The sequence below is a fragment of the Podarcis gaigeae genome (genome assembly GCF_964106915.1).
Source record: "Podarcis gaigeae genome assembly, chromosome: 3".
Classification (NCBI taxonomy): domain Eukaryota; kingdom Metazoa; phylum Chordata; class Lepidosauria; order Squamata; family Lacertidae; genus Podarcis; species Podarcis gaigeae.
In genome coordinates, this window is record NC_139680.1 from 12,940,949 (window position 1) to 12,958,768 (window position 17,820).

At 43.3% G+C, this 17,820-nt stretch overlaps 1 protein-coding gene across 3 annotated transcripts in view; it reads left to right on the forward strand.

Moving 5' to 3' along the window:
* PLCB1 (phospholipase C beta 1) overlaps nucleotides 1-17,820 on the forward strand; it is a 460,081-nt gene that overhangs the window by 116,962 nt on the left and 325,299 nt on the right. For all 3 annotated transcript variants that reach the window (XM_083730042.1, XM_083730041.1, XM_083730043.1), the window contains one exon: nucleotides 14,505-14,579. In XM_083730042.1, the coding sequence (XP_083586168.1) occupies nucleotides 14,505-14,579 (75 nt within the window). The remainder of the gene's footprint in view (nucleotides 1-14,504; nucleotides 14,580-17,820) is intronic.

Here is a 17,820-nt window from a genome sequence, read left to right on the forward strand (position 1 = left end):
CTCAGTTTCCACAAGCTTAGTTTCTTAGACCCTTTCCTTGACATTTGCCTCTGGATGAAAGTGGGAAGTGTTCTCTACAGCTTCTTATAACTATGTCTAGGTATTGGTAGTTTTGTGGGCCTAGTCTGTGGCTCTTTTGGGGGGGAATGGGTTCGTTTACAATGGCCTATTGCAAAAAGGAATAAGGGAAAATCATTCTCTGTAAATAGACTGCATTAGAAGAATGTTGGTTGATTGTATCGCTCGATCTTTTTTGTGATTGTTTCCATTACGGTTTCATTTGGAGGCAGAAAATTTCCAATTTGTCTAGCCCTGTGTGTCCCATCCATCTTCATGGTGGTGTTGAAGGGTGCTTTTTGTTCCCTTGTAGTTAAAAACGGCTTCAGATTAGGAAGTTTCATCCAGAAGCGTGCTGATTATGATTGTAAGATTTCCACCACAAACCTGGCTAGCTCTGAAAAGTAACTTTTCCAGCAATTGTCTCCTGGAAGCAAAGCTGCCGAAACCGTTTTTCTTCTTTGCTCTTGCATGTCAACACATTTGGCTTATTTTGAAAGCACTCCAGTGTCTGGCAACGATATGGTGCTTACAACAAAGCAAGTGGAACAGCGGATGCAAAGCCTGGAATGGATAAAAGGAAGGTTCAGAATTCCTTTAGAAATCTCAAATAGAACTTGGCAAACTGTAGCAAACGGCTTCCTATCATAGCTAGACAGGAAGTGTCATATTTGATAAGTAGCATTTGAGCTTTGAAGCAGGAGTTTACACTTTGGGAGAGATTTTTTCCCCCCTATTGTTAAGTGGAGACAAAACAATCCCCTGGCAGCAAAACTTTCTCAAATGTGAATCAGGCTCAGCTAGCTAAAGGTTGTGAGAACTGTTCATTCAGAATTAGAGAAATTGGCAAGTGTGCATCTTAGGCAAGTTTATTCAGAAGTACATACCCATTGCGCTCAGTGGGGGTTTGCTTTCTAGTTAGTGAATTTAGTGTTATAGCCCTAATCATATTTCTTGCTTAATTCGGCAATATCCATATTTGACCGGGTAGCATCTTCAGGAGAAACGTGGCCTCATAGATGAATGTTACCCATGAATCATGTACATCAATGAAAGATCTTAGAATGATTTGGATAGAAGCTGGGCTATATTGGTCTCAGTTGCTACTACAATTAGTGGGCAAATGCTGCTTGTACAAGCAAATAGAAATGCTTAGAAATGGGGTACAGCAGTAGCCCCATGATTCCCAGACCCAGAAAATATGACATTTGAGTAGTATTTTAGAGATACAATCAGATAATGGCATGTGGTTGTACCATGGCTTATGGCTTTGTTTTTTTTTTTTGCTTAGTCATGGGCTTGCATATTTGATTTTTGGGGTTGGGAACACTGGCTGAGAGCTACTCCCCCATTCCCTTGAAAATTAACACACACACACACACAATATCAGTAGGTGTTGGGATATTATTTAATAGAACAAATATGTGAGTCATGAATTTACCTTCTGCTCAGGGTGTTACCTTCAGGTTTCTAAAATCTTGCAAGTGTTCACTGCAAACTAGAAAATGGAATTTGAAGAAGAGAAAAAGAAATTGGTCCCCCAAGGGTCAGTTGTATCCATAGTCAGTGTTATATTTCTGTCTGGACTACAGTGATGAATGCAATTCCTTGATGGATAGTTTTAAGGTCAGTGGCTTTTGATCTGCAGATGGTAGCAGGGCAAAGGAAAGGAGGAGGCCTACAACGGATGGTAAATGGTATTTTCAAAGGTCTTTTCGTGCACAGCTCAAGTGGGAATAAATCCAAATTGTGACAGTTCCTGAACTGTCCTGGAATGTATGAGTCACCAGCCTGGCAGCAGAGACTTTCTCTAGTGCCCCAGGGCAGGTGCCTGAGACCTTGAGATTCCTTTCTTCTTTAAAGTAAGCCTTTAGCCCTCCTAGGAAAAAGTTGTGGGGGCGGGAGTGGGAGCGCAGGTACCTTCTAAGTGATTTCTGTGAGTGTGATGTGACCAGCTTAATGTGCTTAACTAGGTGTGCTTAATGTTATATGAACTTGATGGTGAGCCTGGATTGCTCAGCTGGTTAGAGCATGGTACTGCTAACTCCAGTGTTGCAGGTTGGATCCGTACAGCTGCTGATTCCTGCATTTCAGGGGGTTGGACCAGATGGTCCCCAGGGTGCCTTCCAACTCTACAAATCTATGATTCTGTGATATCTGATCTGTCCTCAGAGATTTTCATTGTTAGCTTTGGTTTCGCTCCCTTCACCATGTCTTATCAACTCCCCAAAGTGATGGGATATGCTTAGAAAATCATACACTTCCAAAGGTAGAAGGAAATGGAAAAAGCTGGATTCGGTGCCTGTTTCACTCTGGGTTTCCCTCTTGACTGAACCTGACTTCTAGTGGGACCCTGTTTGGTTGATTTTTGATGTGTTGCATCATGGCCTATATCATTGCCTTGAGATGGGGATGCTGGCAATGCCATGGCCATGCTGTGTCTGACTGCATGGGTTAGCAGGATGTTTCTCTGCCTCCCCTGAATCTAACAGTGGCTCAGGTTCACTGTGGCTGTAACTGTTGGAATTCTGCCTGGGTCAGAGGAATGTGCCACAGCGTAGGCACCGGCAGATATTCCTTGTCGACCTCCCCGCTGCTACTCCCGGCAGATAAGCAGGCGAGGTCTCGGCGATTCTTCCCATTTGTGTGAGAAGAACACACCGTTCCTTCTCTCTCCCCTTTGGTGTCCCCCAGGGAGGGGAAAGAAGCAGACAGAAATCTATTTACATTCTTTATTTCTGTCTCTTACATCAGTACAGAGAAACATGTCTGCACTCCACAGCAGTAAGAATAAACTCCACCCATGTACTTCCAGCACGGGTCATATGACACACACACTGAGCTAACATCCGGTGCTCAGTACAGAATGGACTGCCCCTTTGTTCCCATGGCAACAGTCACAAACATCCTGTTTGGCTTTCCAGCCACAAGCAGCTGACTGAGCTGCTAGAGCCTTTGCTTGCAGCTGCATTGCTGCTTTATGGTAACATACTCCTCCTAAAGTATCAATGCATGCTGCCAGCAAAGCGTCATCCAGAGAAGAAAACAAACAGTTGTTATACTTATAACATTCCCCTGTTGTTTCAGTTCCACCCTTGGAACTACCCGCCACTGGTTTAACCAATGTACCTCTCTGGTTGTGTGACTTCCAAGGAATGAGTGCATTTGCATTACCTTGGTTAACAACTCTCTGTTGTGCCTTTGTCTCTGACTCAGACACAGCTTCAGGTGTAAGTGATCATAGGTGCTAAAGATTCTCAGATGCGTGCCCATGGCTTGCCACGCAGGGGCATTATGTGAGAGGTTCTGGGGGCCGTGGCCCCTGGTGCACGATTTTTGAGGGTGCACAGTCCAGGTGTTCCTCTCCACGGGTGTCACCACATTGGGGGGATTTGCCTTCCAAGGGCTGCATTGGCCAGCTGGGCTCCCCCCTGCATGGATGGGCAGGCAGCTCAGCACAGCCCCACTTTGCTTCGGTGGGAGTGGGCTTGCTCTGGCAGCATTGGAGGAGAGGGTTGGGCTAGCAGGCTCCATTCCCCCTTGCCCAACGCCTATTCTTGCGTGCCTTGCCTAACGCCTGTGCGCATACCCCAGGCAATGGCAAGCGACACTACACCATTATTTCCACACAGAGACTTTGAGGTGTCTGCCTTATAATTCACTGCTTTACCTCTTGATATGGTAATGTGATGGTATAAGTTACCAACCAAAGTTGTTGGCCGCATGCTGATTGTTTTCAAAGGAATTCTTTCTTCTTCTTTGGCAATCCCTCGTAGCCGAGTAAGATTGTCTTCCATAAACACGGTTTTAACAATGAGTCCGTAAGTGACTGTGGAGGCCAGTTCTGGAACCACACGACCTTTCACAGTGAGGACAATGGTTACAAGAACCACCACCAAGTTGCTCTATGTATCCTGCTTGCAAGTTTCCCACAGGCATCTTGTTAGCCACTGTGAGAAGAGGATGCTGCACTTCAGATGGACCATTAGCTGGATTCAGCAGGCTCTTCCTATATTTTTATGGCTGTCCCAAGGTCACCCGTGAGCTTCATGTGGCTGAGTGGAGTTTTGAACCTTGGTCTCCTTGTATCTCCATTACTCCATATCAGCTCCCCTCAAGACTGAATCTCCTCAGGTATATGCATGTCTCAGGATTAGCTTTAAAATGTTCTCATTAAACTGGCCTGGCAGCTGCCAAGAAGTGGTGCTAACTGAATTTATGGAGACATGTTCTCTATTTTATATGCACTCATCTGAACAACTGTATCCACTTGGAGGCTTAAACACACTGCCCTTTCACATCATGTATTCTCCTTACTTAGCAGTTTGTGTCGGATAAAAAAGAAGAAACAGTTTAATGCAGTCATCAAACACAAGGTGACCCCTATTAGCAGCTCTGATTGCCATAGTTTCCAGATTTCAGATCCTGGCTTTTGTTCCAGGCTTCCAATCTTCAGCCTACAGACATTTTTAATTCCCACTCTCCACTCTATGCCTACCATTCAGCTTTCCCTCCTCCGTACGTAGCACAATGCTGCTTTTTGGCTGTTCGGAGAGAATTAAATTGCAAGAGTGAAAATTCCATCTTAAAAGCATACAAGATGCCATTCAACGAGTTTTAGTCAACACAATGCAATAATGCATAGCTTTGTGTTTACAAGTCATGAGCCAGGTTCTTACACCAATTGTAACAATCAATTTCTCAAATGTGGCAAAGAAAGGTCACATCTCACTTCTTATGAGTCCATGCCTTTCCCTTTGTTGGGCTTGAAAATAATACTTCTCAAATAATAATCCTCAAGCCTCATCCTGTGGTTCAAGAAAGTGTTGTTCACAGGTAGGGGGTTTGTTTGTTTTTTTGATGCTGTTGGAATTGTTGCCAATACTAATAGGGGATTCAAGTGGAATATGCAACAAAACATTGTGGGGTACCTCCCACTCCCGTGTGTGCATTTTATTCAACGGTAATAATGGTAGCTTCCTCTTAGTGCTTGCAGGATTCATTTGATAGTGATGTGGAAAAAATTCCAACCACATCTTCTGGTGAAAGCCTGGGACTTCACAGCCAGATGTACAAGAAATGTTCTGCTGGTCATTTGACATAATATGCCAGCCAAATTCATGATCTTAGGGCTCCATTCAGACAGAGCATTTTCCACACAGCAGTTCCCCTCCACATCTCTGTGCATGATGGGTGACCCTGAGGAAGGTTCTGAACCCTGATAATCTCTCCCCACTCCCTTAACATTCTTCTATCTTTAATAAATGCAGTGCCACCGTGATTTTTCTTGAGAGTTGTGAGGTAGGGCCTTGTTGTTCCAATTTTACAGAGTGCTACACATCCGTCCTCACAGCTATCTTTACAAGAACCTTGTGAGGTTCTGTCATGATTATTATCCTCTTACTGCAGGGACTGAGGCGGAGAGACTAGTGAGTTGATGGCTGCTGTGAAATATGGAAGCGGTCCTTGGCGGTGCATCGTCTTAGATACTGCGCTCTGCCAATTCTAGCGAACGTAAGAGCATGTGGCATTAATCTTCACGAAATTATATCTGAACTGCCTCAGAATGGCTGAAAAGGAATAAAGTCAGTTACTGGTCAATTTTAGAAATGCTATTATCTGAACCACATCCGGACATTAGGAAATAATGATGAAATGGAACTGAGCAAAACCTTCCAGTAGGTCATCCCCCTGGTAGGCTGAACTCCACACACCTCGTCACAAAGTGACGTCAGATGGCACCCCAAATCAAGTCAACTAAAAGGACAATCCATTAACACCAGCTGTATTTTTTGTAATGGCTATATGCAGTGCTTTTTTGTGTGGGGGGATGCAGGGGCACTCATACCCCTAAACATTTTGTGAATCTACGTTTGGCCTCATTGAGGGGCAGTATTTCAATATGAGTAGGAAAATGAGAGTACCCCTGAACATTATTTTTAGAAAAAAAACACTGGCTATATGGACGTGGAAAAGACACATGCCCTGGAAGTTGAAAATTAGGTTCTTTATTGAAAAGGATAGGTACCGTAAGTGCCTTTAAAATGTAGTTGTTCAGAATTTGAAAGCATACAGGTGCCTTTTTAAAACCATCATTGCTCCATACATCTTACTTCGGAAACCCAACTAGCCAGTCTTATTGATTTCAAGGCTTTCTTCAGTCATTTTGAAGGGAGACTTGTAACTGAACAAAGCATTTTTCAAAAAAATAATCTTGAAAATAACATTGCTTGTGAACCTCACAAATGCAAACATAACAATATGTGGATGACAATGTCTAATATACAGTATTTCCTTTTGGCTGAATAATGTTCACAATGGCTTTCTAATGGATAAATGTGAGGCTGAGTTTGGCACAAAGAGACCATTGTGATCTATATGTCACTCTCTCAGTTTCCCTCTAAGATGCCTAATGAAGACAGACTTGTGTGAAATCTCTCTGAACAGATGACTTGCATTGTGACAACTTAATTCTCCTTCAGATAGCTGCCTTTTTCTTTACTGAAAAGCAAAGTCATATGCCTAAATCATTCTTGAATCAATTGCCCACAGGTATGGATGTCAGTTAAAAGGAAGAACAGGGTAGCTAAACCTCAAGACTGTGCGATGAGTTCTGCATAATAGACCATGCAATGAAATGGCACCTGAATGAATGCAATTAATGCCTGTGTCAGCAGAGACAAGAGAATTAGTTATCAAAAGTTCCCAGAGCATATGTGTGTGTAAAGCCAACATGCTGCAAATGAGGCATTCAAGTGAAACTCAAGATGTGTGTCATTTTCTTTTTTTTCAAAAAAATTGTTTGGTTCACAAAAAATGTGCATTGTCTTTTTTCAAGTTGTACCATCCTTTTTTACATTCAGATACACCCCATGTTATCTTCCTCAGATATGCTGTCACAAATATTGCAATGGGGTGCATTTTTTTCCCAAGTAGCAGTTTTAATCAGATGTTAGGGCTGCTTAGGTCAGCAAGCTAGAGTGATGTGGTCCTGGGCTACTTGCATTGCATAATACACTTGTTTCAGCTATTACATTTCAGAGAATATGAGTTGTACCACTGGAGGATGAGTTCTCTGTCCCCCTGTTCATCATAAACAAGGCAATAACGATATTGCTTAGTTCCAATATGTAGACACAGAGGTGAGCATTAGGGCTTTCATTTTGATATATGAAGCACAGATAAGTAGAGTGGCTTTCCCCCATAAACTTGGGATGTGACACAATCTGAATTGTCCTACTGAGCCCAGACTAAATTGCAGAGTGGAAATGGCTAGGAACTGGTATTACAAACTGGCAGCACATGTGGAAAATCAATGCTTCTGCTCTTCATGAGGGGAAAGGTCCTTTTAATGTATAAGCCATTGCTTCTTCCCTTCTATGGAATTAAATCCCACAAAGCAACGGTCACCTACTTATATGGCTTTAAAAGAGAATTAGACAGATTCATAGAGGATAATGTTATCAGTGGTTAATAGGCAAGGTTGCTATGTTCTCCCTTCACTGTTGAAGGCAGGGTACTTCTGAAAACCAGCTGCTGGGAATCACAAGTGGGGAAAGTGGTATTCTGCTCATGTCCTCCTTGGGGACTTCCCATAAGCGTCTGGTTGACCACTTAGAGAACAGGATGCTAGATGTACTGGACCTTTGGCCTCATTCAGCAAGGTGCTCCTTAAGCTTTTCAGCATCTCTGTGTAGCAGAGCCCTCTCAAGTGTTGTTGCACTCCCAGCATGGCCTACGGTCACCCTGGAGGACCACAGGTTTCTCACTCCTGGCTTAAGGTCATAGGTCTGCATGATGGAGGACTTGGCCCTTTATTTCCAATGTGTTTCTGCTTTGCCTACCCATCCTACTGGTTATCCACAGGGAGTCTTCCGAGTGCCTTCGATGTCAGTGCTTTGCCTTTTCTTCTCTCCACAAAAACAGCAGCTCCACAAAAGTGATGCATCTTATGCTGTATTGGCAAGTCCTGCTATTCGTGAATGGGAGCACACATTGGAACCAAGTGCATCCCGCTGATCTTAACGCACTGGATTGGAATTAACAACAACTTTAATTATTTTTATTGGATTGCTTTTCTGTTTTGTTAAGAGCTCCTTGAGTCGTTGGTTAAAAGTTTAAAGAGTATTGTTCTGAGAAGATGATATGGAACACTGTTCCATTAAAGGTAAAGGTAAAGGGACCTCTGACCATTAGGTCCAGTCGTGGCTGACTCTGGGGTTGCGGCGCTCATCTCGCTTTATTGGCCGAGGTAAGCCGCTTCTAGTGAACCAGAGCAGCGCATGGAAACGCCGTTTACCTTCGCACTGGAGAGGTACCTATTTATCTACTTGCACTTTGATGTGCTTTCGAACTGCTAGGTTGGCAGGAGCAGGGACTGAGCAATGGGAGCTCACCCCGTAGCGGGGATTCGAACCGCCGACCTTCTGATTGGCAAGTCCTAGGCTCTGTGGTTTAACCCACAGCGCCACCCATGTCCCTCTTACACAGAGGCTAGATGGTGCTAAATTCTATGTTCAAGGTAAAGGGACCCCTGACTGTTATGTCCAGTTGCGAATGACTCTGGGGTTGCGGCGCTCATCTCACTTTATTGGCCGAGGAAGCTGGCATACAGCTTCCGGGTCATGTGGCCAGCATGACTAAGCCGCTTCTGGCGAACCAGAGCAGCGCACAAAAACGCTGTTTACCTTCCCGCTGGAGCGGTACCTATTTATCTACTTGCACTTTGACGTGCTTTCGAACTGCTAGGTTGGCAGGAACAGGGACTGAGCAACAGGAGCTCACCCCATCACGGTGATTCGAACTGCTGACCTTCTGATCAGCAAGTCCGAGGCTCTGTGGTTTAACCCACAGCGCCGCCTGCGTCACTGTTCTGCTGGATCAAAAGAATAGAGTGAATAGTGCTTTTTGTCCCTAGTGAGAGAGCAGTGTCCATGGAAGGTTGGCTCTAACGTTGCTTGCCCTTCATGAAAATGGGACAGCAATGAGATAAGCCTCTTGGTCATTTGATGCTACCTTATATTGAGCTAGACCCACTGGTCCTTTAGTCCAGTACTGTCTGCTCTCTAGTTTGCAGGCAAAAGTCTTTCTTATCCTTGTAACTGGTGACGGCAAGGACAAAACCTGGGTTCATTGGTACACAGAGTACCTACTTTGCTACTGAGTCATCTCCAAGAGGCTTCCTCTGAGATTCATTTTAGATGTAGCCACATCTGGGTTATGGACCTGGAATGGGTGTGAGCTTGTTGTGTGTTTCTGCTAATAAAGGGCAATGTGTCTTCCGGCCAACTGAAGCTGTGAAGGCATCAGTGACTCTTCCTCTCTTGCTTCCCCCCCATCTCTGCAATGTACAGTGGGAGCCTTTATTTTTAAACCAGCATTTGGAATTCAGTGTTTCATCACCTCTTCCTTTATATAACAGAGCGTGTGTCGCAGTACAAATATTTGGACCTTTTTTCTTCTTGGGGCGGGGGAAGAGTGATATAGGATCAGCTTTACCTCTTTCAGCATTAATAGAATGCCTCATCTTTGCTGCCATTTATAAGAAAAGGAACCCCCTGGTGTCCTTGCAATCGCCATCTATTTTGCTGTTTTTCTCTGCTGTGTTGTGTAGCTCAGGACTGGTGTAGGCTTATAAAGCCACATATGCTAACATGTCATAAACAGTCACAGATTTCACAAACGTTTTGTATTGGGGCAAAAAAAAATATCCAGTTACCGTATTTTTCCATGTATAAGACTAGTTCCCCCCCCTAAAAAATAGTCCAAAATTTGGGGGCGTCTTATACGCGGGGGTCATCTCCCCACATTTTCTTAAACCTGATTTCCCAAAAATAGGGATCGTCCTATACATGGGGTCATCTTATAGACGGAAAAATACGTTAATTCCCCACTCCACCACAAATGTATACAAGGTAGAAAGTAAAACAACACCTTATTTCAACAAAAATTCCCTAACAGTAATAAAGAAATAAAGAAGGGGTAAGTACAAAGAAAAAGAAGAAAGAAATGGGGAAAGTAGGTAGAGGAGAGAGAGAGAAGAGGTAGAGATTTGTACAGATGTGTGGGCAACAAACTTTCAGTTTTAGAATGAAGGATTTCTACACCTCAGTTATTTTATTGGCTTGGCTGGTTGTTGTTATTATTTTAAAATTATATATCTTGCTGGTGCTACCTGGATGTGATCAGAGCCTGGATAGCTGTCAATTGCAGTTTTATTTTTAGCCCATCATTGACATCTCAAATCCCATGTCAGCAAAAAGCTGTACTAGCTACTGGAAGACAAGGCAAACTGTGGCTTTAGTATGAGTTGGAAGAAATAAGGAGTGATTTTGATAGGTTTGTTATGTGATAAACTGTTTCAAGTAAACATGAGTTTGAATAAATCATAATCAAAGGTTGAGGGAATGTTTGGCCTTCCACACATTGCTGAACTACAACTCTCATCACCCTTGGGTATGCTTGCAGGTGCTGATGGGAGTTGTAGTTCAGTCAACATTTGGAAGAAGGGCACGGGTCCTCCATATATGCTATAAAGAGATAATTGTTTTCTGAATTGTATGATACCTAGTACATTCCCATCTCCCTATATAAAGGTTGAGGGACCAAAAGATGTCAAGAGTTGCAGTTCAGTTCAGAAAGCAAGAATGTTTCTGGTAATTGGAGGAGGAAGGTGACAGCCTCTCATCCGACAGCCACTTTTAATGGCGAGTAACATTGCTTTCTGGCCCTGTAAACCAGCAGCTACATAACAACACAGTGAAAGACTCTGAAACCAAAGGAGGGGAGGGATGGGAAGCCCTTTAACAACTGACAAGCTGGAACGTGTGCAGTGGAGGGCAACCAGGATGACCAAGGATCTGGAAACCAAGCCTTACGAGGAACAGTTGATGGAGCTGGGTATGTTTTGCCTGGAGAAGAGGAGACTGAGAGGAGATATGATAGCCACCTTAGAATATCTCAGGTGCTGTCACATGGAAGATGGAGCAAGCTTGTTTTCTCCTGTTCTTGAGGCTAGGACCCAAAGCGATGGCTTCACGTTACAAGAAAAGAGATTCCAAATAAACATTAGGAATAACTTTCTGATAGTAAGAGCTGTTCAACAGTGGAATGGACTCCCAAGAGAGGTGGTAGACTCTCCTTCATTTGAGGTTTTTAAGCAGAGGTTGGATGACCATTCGTCATGGATGCTTTTGTCGAAGTTCCTGCATTGCAGGGGGTTGGACTGGATGACCCTGGGGGTCTCTTCCAACTCTTCCAATTCTATGAGTCTATGACCATGAGGGTCCACTACCTTAAATAATAATAATAGTAATAATAATAATATATTTATACCCCGCCCATCTGGCTGGGTTTCTCCAGCCATTCTGGGTGGCTTCCAACAAAATATTAAAATACAGTTGTCTATTAAACATTAAAAGCAAGAAAGTAAGGCCCCAGTGAGATCCTATAGCGCATTTTCCCCACTCCTGGCAGCAAAGCAGCCCAAGATGCACATAGCCGCATTGGACCATAAAATAATGATCAGCTGGAATGGAAACAATTTCAGTCTGATTGAATGGCTTCTGTTGGGCAGTGGTTGCTGAAGGGCCAAAGGCAGCTTCTCAGCAGAGTCAGTAGAATAGCCCTGTTTCTCCCTCAGTGCAGTTTCTTAATCATGTAATGCACAAACATCAAATGGCCATGCATACAAAGGTTTTTAAACCTTGGATCCACAGGGAAATCATATATTTTGACTCACCAGGTGGGGCAAAGTTGCTGTGGTAGCTTCCCAGCAGGTGGGTTGGTGTTGCTTACTGGGAGAGAGGGGCAAGTCTTGACTCCACCAGTGCCATTCTACTGTGCCAAACTCCCCACTGCCTCTCTCCCTCCTGGTCATTGGCAGTAACTCACTTGCCAGGAAACCAGTGTAGAACCTCTACCATACCTGGCAAGCTGTTTCTGGATTCATGTGTGGTCTTCTTGGCATTCAAGCATATCACACTGTAACAGAGATTCTACAGGGGTACAGGTTGTGGGCAAAGACATATTATTTATTTGGCATGGTTTGATAATTTTGTTTAGAGAGCTAATCTAAGGAAAGTTCCTGTCCCCATTCTGAAATTCAATACTCATAAATAGCTGATGAGACATAAGAATGAGACCTTTATTAAAGAATATCAGTTGGAATTGACACAAGCTTTGGAGACTCGTGATAAGACGAAATTTTGGAAATTGGTGACTGATATGGAAGGTTGCTCTTCTCCAAAATATGAGTGTCACATTGCGGAACTATGTAGGAGGAATTTTTTTGTACAGCAGTCTAATGATCTAATGATGTTTAATGAGTTTCAGGGGGGAGGAATCAGTCTGTACCCATGAAGCTGTATTATATTGAGACAGATCATTGATCCCTCTCTGTAGTACCATCTACTTTTCCTGATGGTGGCTAGTTTTTGACTGCCTGAAGTCCTGTTTAACTGGAGCTGCTGAACCTGGAATATTTTGCATGCAAAGCATCCCCTGTGCCACTGAGCAATGGTCCCTGCTTGCTTTCTGTCCCCTTTCCCCATATAAAATATAAATCCTCTATTGCTATGGTTACTGTTTCCATTGCCTGGTGTGGGCAGCCTGGTAGAAAGAGTGCACTTGCTGCTACCCTGCAGCTTTTTCCTTACTGAGTGCTTGCTACAGCCCTATTGAAAATGTAAATTATCTGTACATCAAATTAGTTTTAAAAAACTACCTCCAAACATGGCATATCAGTTTCCTTCCCAACCCCAGCCCCAAAATTGTTAACAGTGTTCATAAGGGGGAAAGTATGCTCATTTGTGGGGTCCTATGCAGCTTTCCAGGGATCAGAGATGGATTTAAATCTAACATGTTGTGGTATACTGTAATAATCCAGCGCTGGCAGTGTTTATGGAACTGAGCAACTTTTATGGTAATACAGACAATTAGTGCAGCTTATTTGCTCTAAATACAAATCGTATCCACAGGAGAAACACAGTAGATGCTGCCAAGTCTCATAAAATTTGGTTGCCTATGGCTCATGAATTAGTGCGCTAAGTAGTTGAGAAGGACACATTGGTGCTGGGCTTCTGGATGGAGCATGTCACACCTTAATGATGATGATGATGATGATGATGATGATGATAATTATTTATTTATTTATACCCCGCCCATCTGGCTGGGTTTCTCCAGCCACTCCGGGCGACTTCCAACCAAATATTAAAAACACAATACAGCATTAAACATTAAAAACATCCCTAAACAGGGCTGCCTTCAGATGTCTTTTAAAAGTAAGATAATTGCTTATTGCCTTGACATCTGACAGGAGGGCATTCCACAGGGCGGGCGCCACTACCGAGAAGGCCCTCTGCCTGGTTCGCTGTAACCTCACTTCTCACAGTGAGGGAACTGCCAGAAGGCCCTTGGTGCTGGACCTCAGTGTCCGGGCTGAACGATGGAGGTGGAGATCCTCCTTCAGATATACAGGACCGAGGCTGTTTAGGGCTTTAAAGGTCAGCACCAACACTTTGAATTGTGCTTGAAAATGTACTGGGAGCCAATGCAGATCTCTCAGGACTGGTGTTATGTGGTCCTTCAGGTATACAGGACCGAGGCCATAAGCTATACCATAAAGGGCTTCCCCACTGGGATGCAGCCAGATGCCTCTCCCCTCCCTTCTAAGGACCCAGCTCAATGCATTTGCTGCCATTGCAAAGTTGTGACAGAGTAGAAATGGAGATAGGTGGAAACCCCACAGAACCATGGCCATTCCATCTGTGGGTAAAATTCCTCCATGGTCATGAGAAACAGGGGCCGACCCATGTCCATAACAATGCTGCTGGTGGAATTTTCTTCTAAAGGAGATTCCTCTTCACTAAACCATTTACTTAAGGAGTGAGTAGGTGGAGAAGCCTCGAAGGAGAAAACTGGGTGAAGGGTGGGCCTCCTTATTATCCTCCCAGTGTGGACTTGACCAGAAAAGTCTTCAGGAATTTTGTTTACAACATAACACAAACCCCCACCCCCAACACAGAAATCCACCCCCTCAGACACAAACATAACCAACAACAAGCATAATATACAACAATACAAACAACAAAATAAAAGACTTCCTTTATCCTGTTTCTGGCATCCTTATTTACTTCTTATAAGCTGTTTCCTTTATGAATAATTATTAAGATTTTTTTCTAATTATAACTTAAATATCCACAAAGTCTCCTGCAGACATTAATCGAAACAAGTCCAGGTATGAATTTTAGGGCACTGTTTTGTGATGTATTCCCTGCATTTCCCCCATGCTTTTTGAAATTCTTGTCTAGTATGATCTCTGAATGCCTTTATCTTAATTTAGAGTGGGAATGCTTGTAAAGACCTTCATATGCAAAACTGCAGTGTAAATGATGGAATGACCTAATGCTGCTAAACACATCTCCCCTCTCCCCTTCTTGTCTCATCAGTTGCAGGAATCAGAGCTGCTGGATATCAGCCTTGTCAAAGATGCCCGATGCGGGAAACATGCCAGATCACCTAAGGTAGGTCACATGGGGAGGTCAAAGATTCTCCACTGCTGTTCTACCAGATTGTGCTTCGTAAAAATTCCCTATGGGTCACATTTTGTTCCTAAAAGTTGCCTCTCCAACCATATATGTGTCTTTGCATAACTGCAGCATAGCCTTACTTATAATGATAGCCTCAAGGTGCTTAATTAAGGGCTCTCTGGGAGAGGCAAGCATGCCATTTGAACTTCGTCTTGTACATTGACGGAAAGTCTATTATGTGGAACATTTTGGATGTCATTGCGGAAGTGACTGTGTTGTGAAGCAAGTACATAATTTCACTTTAGTTTTGAGTGGCTATACCCTCGACAGCTGAATCGGAACTGTAATGTTAATTATGAAGTGCTCCTTTTTAATAAACATTTAATAGATAGCGTAAGTAACTCATCATGTTTGCAAGAGATTCCTAAATTAAGTTTTTCTATTTTCTGCATCTGTAAATTGGATGAAAAAGCTGCATTGTTGAACCGAATGTACCTTCTAGATAATGGCTGTTTTTCATTTTCAACTTTTCATTAATGATCACACAAGTATGCAATCCAAATTCAAAGCTATGCTTGGTGGCACTTGAGGATTTTTCACGCATCTCACCAGCTATGCTTTATGGAAACAAGTTGCCATCCTTGGCCTTTCTCAGTTTTGTTTTGTTTTTTAAGTAGGCAGGTGCCGTGTGCAGGTATTTGTGTGCTTGGATGTATCATGTGACTATGGAATTGCTTTTTCTAAAGCATTTTAAAGTTTCTTCCTAAGGGCCCATTTCAGTGTCAGAAACTTTCCAAAAGGTTAGAATTGTAATTGAAAACCTATGGTAGCAATTCGTGACATGCACATAAATATCAAATTAGTACTCCCTGATTATTGGCTTTATGATGAACAGCATGAGAACATTAACAATGGATAGAACATTATTTTTAAAAGCAGCTCCCTCCCCTTCCTTCTCTCTCTTTTTCTCTTTCTTTTTTGAGACAAGTGTTCCTGTATCAAAAAGTATGTTTCACTAAGGTGCACATACAGTTATTTGCTCAGTGGGGTCTTGCTTTTGTTAAACTGCATAAATGCTTTCCTTGCTGTTGTGCTCCACCAGTCAGTGGCAAGCAGCTTTCATTGCAAGCTGTTTGTAAAAAAGAAAAGAGGCCTTTCTTTGCCTGGGGATGACATGCCTTACCTATGTGTGTGAGCTTGCCTGTTGCTTTGAGGTGAAAGGGTACCTTAGTAATGCGATAATGTGTTGGAAAATCAGCTAAAATCTGTTTGGTGCAGAGCATGGTTAATTGTGCAGTGAACCCTCCAGTAACAACTGGAAAGATATGTGGCTTAAATGACTCCATCCTTTCTCTCTTGCTGTCTCTTATTCTTGGAATTCCATCTTGGAACACCTATGTGATACTATGTCGCTGCTTTCCTTCCAATCCCTCCTCCTTGATGAAGCCTTCAACACAACTCCTAAGTCCCTGTCTTCTAATGATATTGGGCTTAGGTATATCCTTCTCATTTCCCCTCCCTCCCTCCTGGTACGCCTCCTTCCTGCAACTCCTGCAGCCAAGCTGGTACCAAATGTATTGCTCTGCTTTCCTTTGAACCACATAAGTGAGGCCAAGAGGGGCAGATTGTCATCTGGGCAGCCTAGGTCCTCCATACACACTGCCCAGGTTACACCCCAAGAAGTCAATTCAGTGCTAACTCAGCAAAACAACAGAGGAGGCAGCAGTTACAAGTTATTGGTCTCGGCAGCCACAGCTGGCGCTGTGATTCTCCAGTGGTTTGACTTCAGCCCTGGAGGCACACTCCATTGCCTCCCAAGACAGATGGATGCCAACAACTGCCCCCCCATCCGCAGCAACCTCCTTTGTCAAATTTTAGATTGCAATCTTATTGAGTCAGTGACCTGTCATTTTTTTTATTGTTGCTCTTTCACTTTAAAGCAGTCTTCTCGAACTGATGTGTTCCATATATTTTTGACCACAGCTCTCATCATCCCTGGCCACATGGCTGTGCTGACTGGGACTGTGATGGAAGCTGGAGTTGAAAGCATGTGGACAGCCACCAGGACAGGGAAGGCTGCTTTCATGATGTATATTTCTTGCTGCCATACTTCCCAATGCAGGGTTACTCCAAGATGAGATCTTTTACCTAAGCCTTTTCAGGGTAAAAAGGTATCTCTCATTGTTTTCCATTGTGTATTGTTTTTATCATCACTTAACACTCGTGGCGATGGAGGCTTTTGAAAGATAGATGACATTTAAAGCAAAAATGTAAAACAGAACTGCCTATCCATTGGCAGTTTTTGCATCCTTCCAGAAATCACCCCCAAAGTCTCCATGATATGTCAGCCCACTGTGAAAGAAGCAGCAGTTGTCATTGAGATGTGTGTGACATGGACTAGTGCAGGATTGACCCAAGGCGTTTTGCTGCCTGGGGCAAAAGTTCCAGTACTCATGGTGCCCTTACTTACTAGATTGGTAGCCTCAATTTTAAAGATGCCACCCTCAATTTTAAACATGCCAGTCATGAGTGGATTTTTGCAGCTGTGCCTCAAGAATTATTTGATGTGTGCCAGTACATATTAATGATCTGCAGAGTCTCTCCTTTAGCTAAAAATCCATCTCACAATCTCTGTAGAGCCACTCCCAAGCCAGTAACAATATTTCCATTGGTTCCAGTTGCATTCTGAATAAACCACTTGGGGTAAATGTGGGTAGAGAAATGGAATCTCTGCCAGAAGCAATAGGAGGGCAGTCAAGAATAGAAGAAACTGAAGGGTGTTTCAGAAGAGAAATTCTGCAGGAACAGAAGGAAAATCAGAAAGATGGGGTGTGAAGATCTAGTTTTCACAGGGATGGTCAACTTTCTGTACCTGTGATGCTCTTCCATGCAAAAGAGATTCTCTTCAAAATGAAAACTAGCTTGCAAGGGTGATGGATTCTGGCATTCTTTCTCACGTGCTACATTTCTTTGCGCTGGGGTGTTTACTTTATGGAAGAGAGTTCCATCACGTGAACCCTTACCTGTCCTTAGAAACAGGTTGACAGCCTCCTGTGATGAAAAAGTTGGTTTTGCTAGACAGGTTGGTTTAACAAGTGTTTCTTTTTCTTTTTTCTCCTGCCAACAAATGGTTAAACAATGGCAGCCTCTGATTGGCCATGGTTCCATGAGGGAGAGTTTAAAGGAGAGAATATGAAGAGAGGTTGAGGAGGTGGGGTTGGAATTGAGGTTGGAG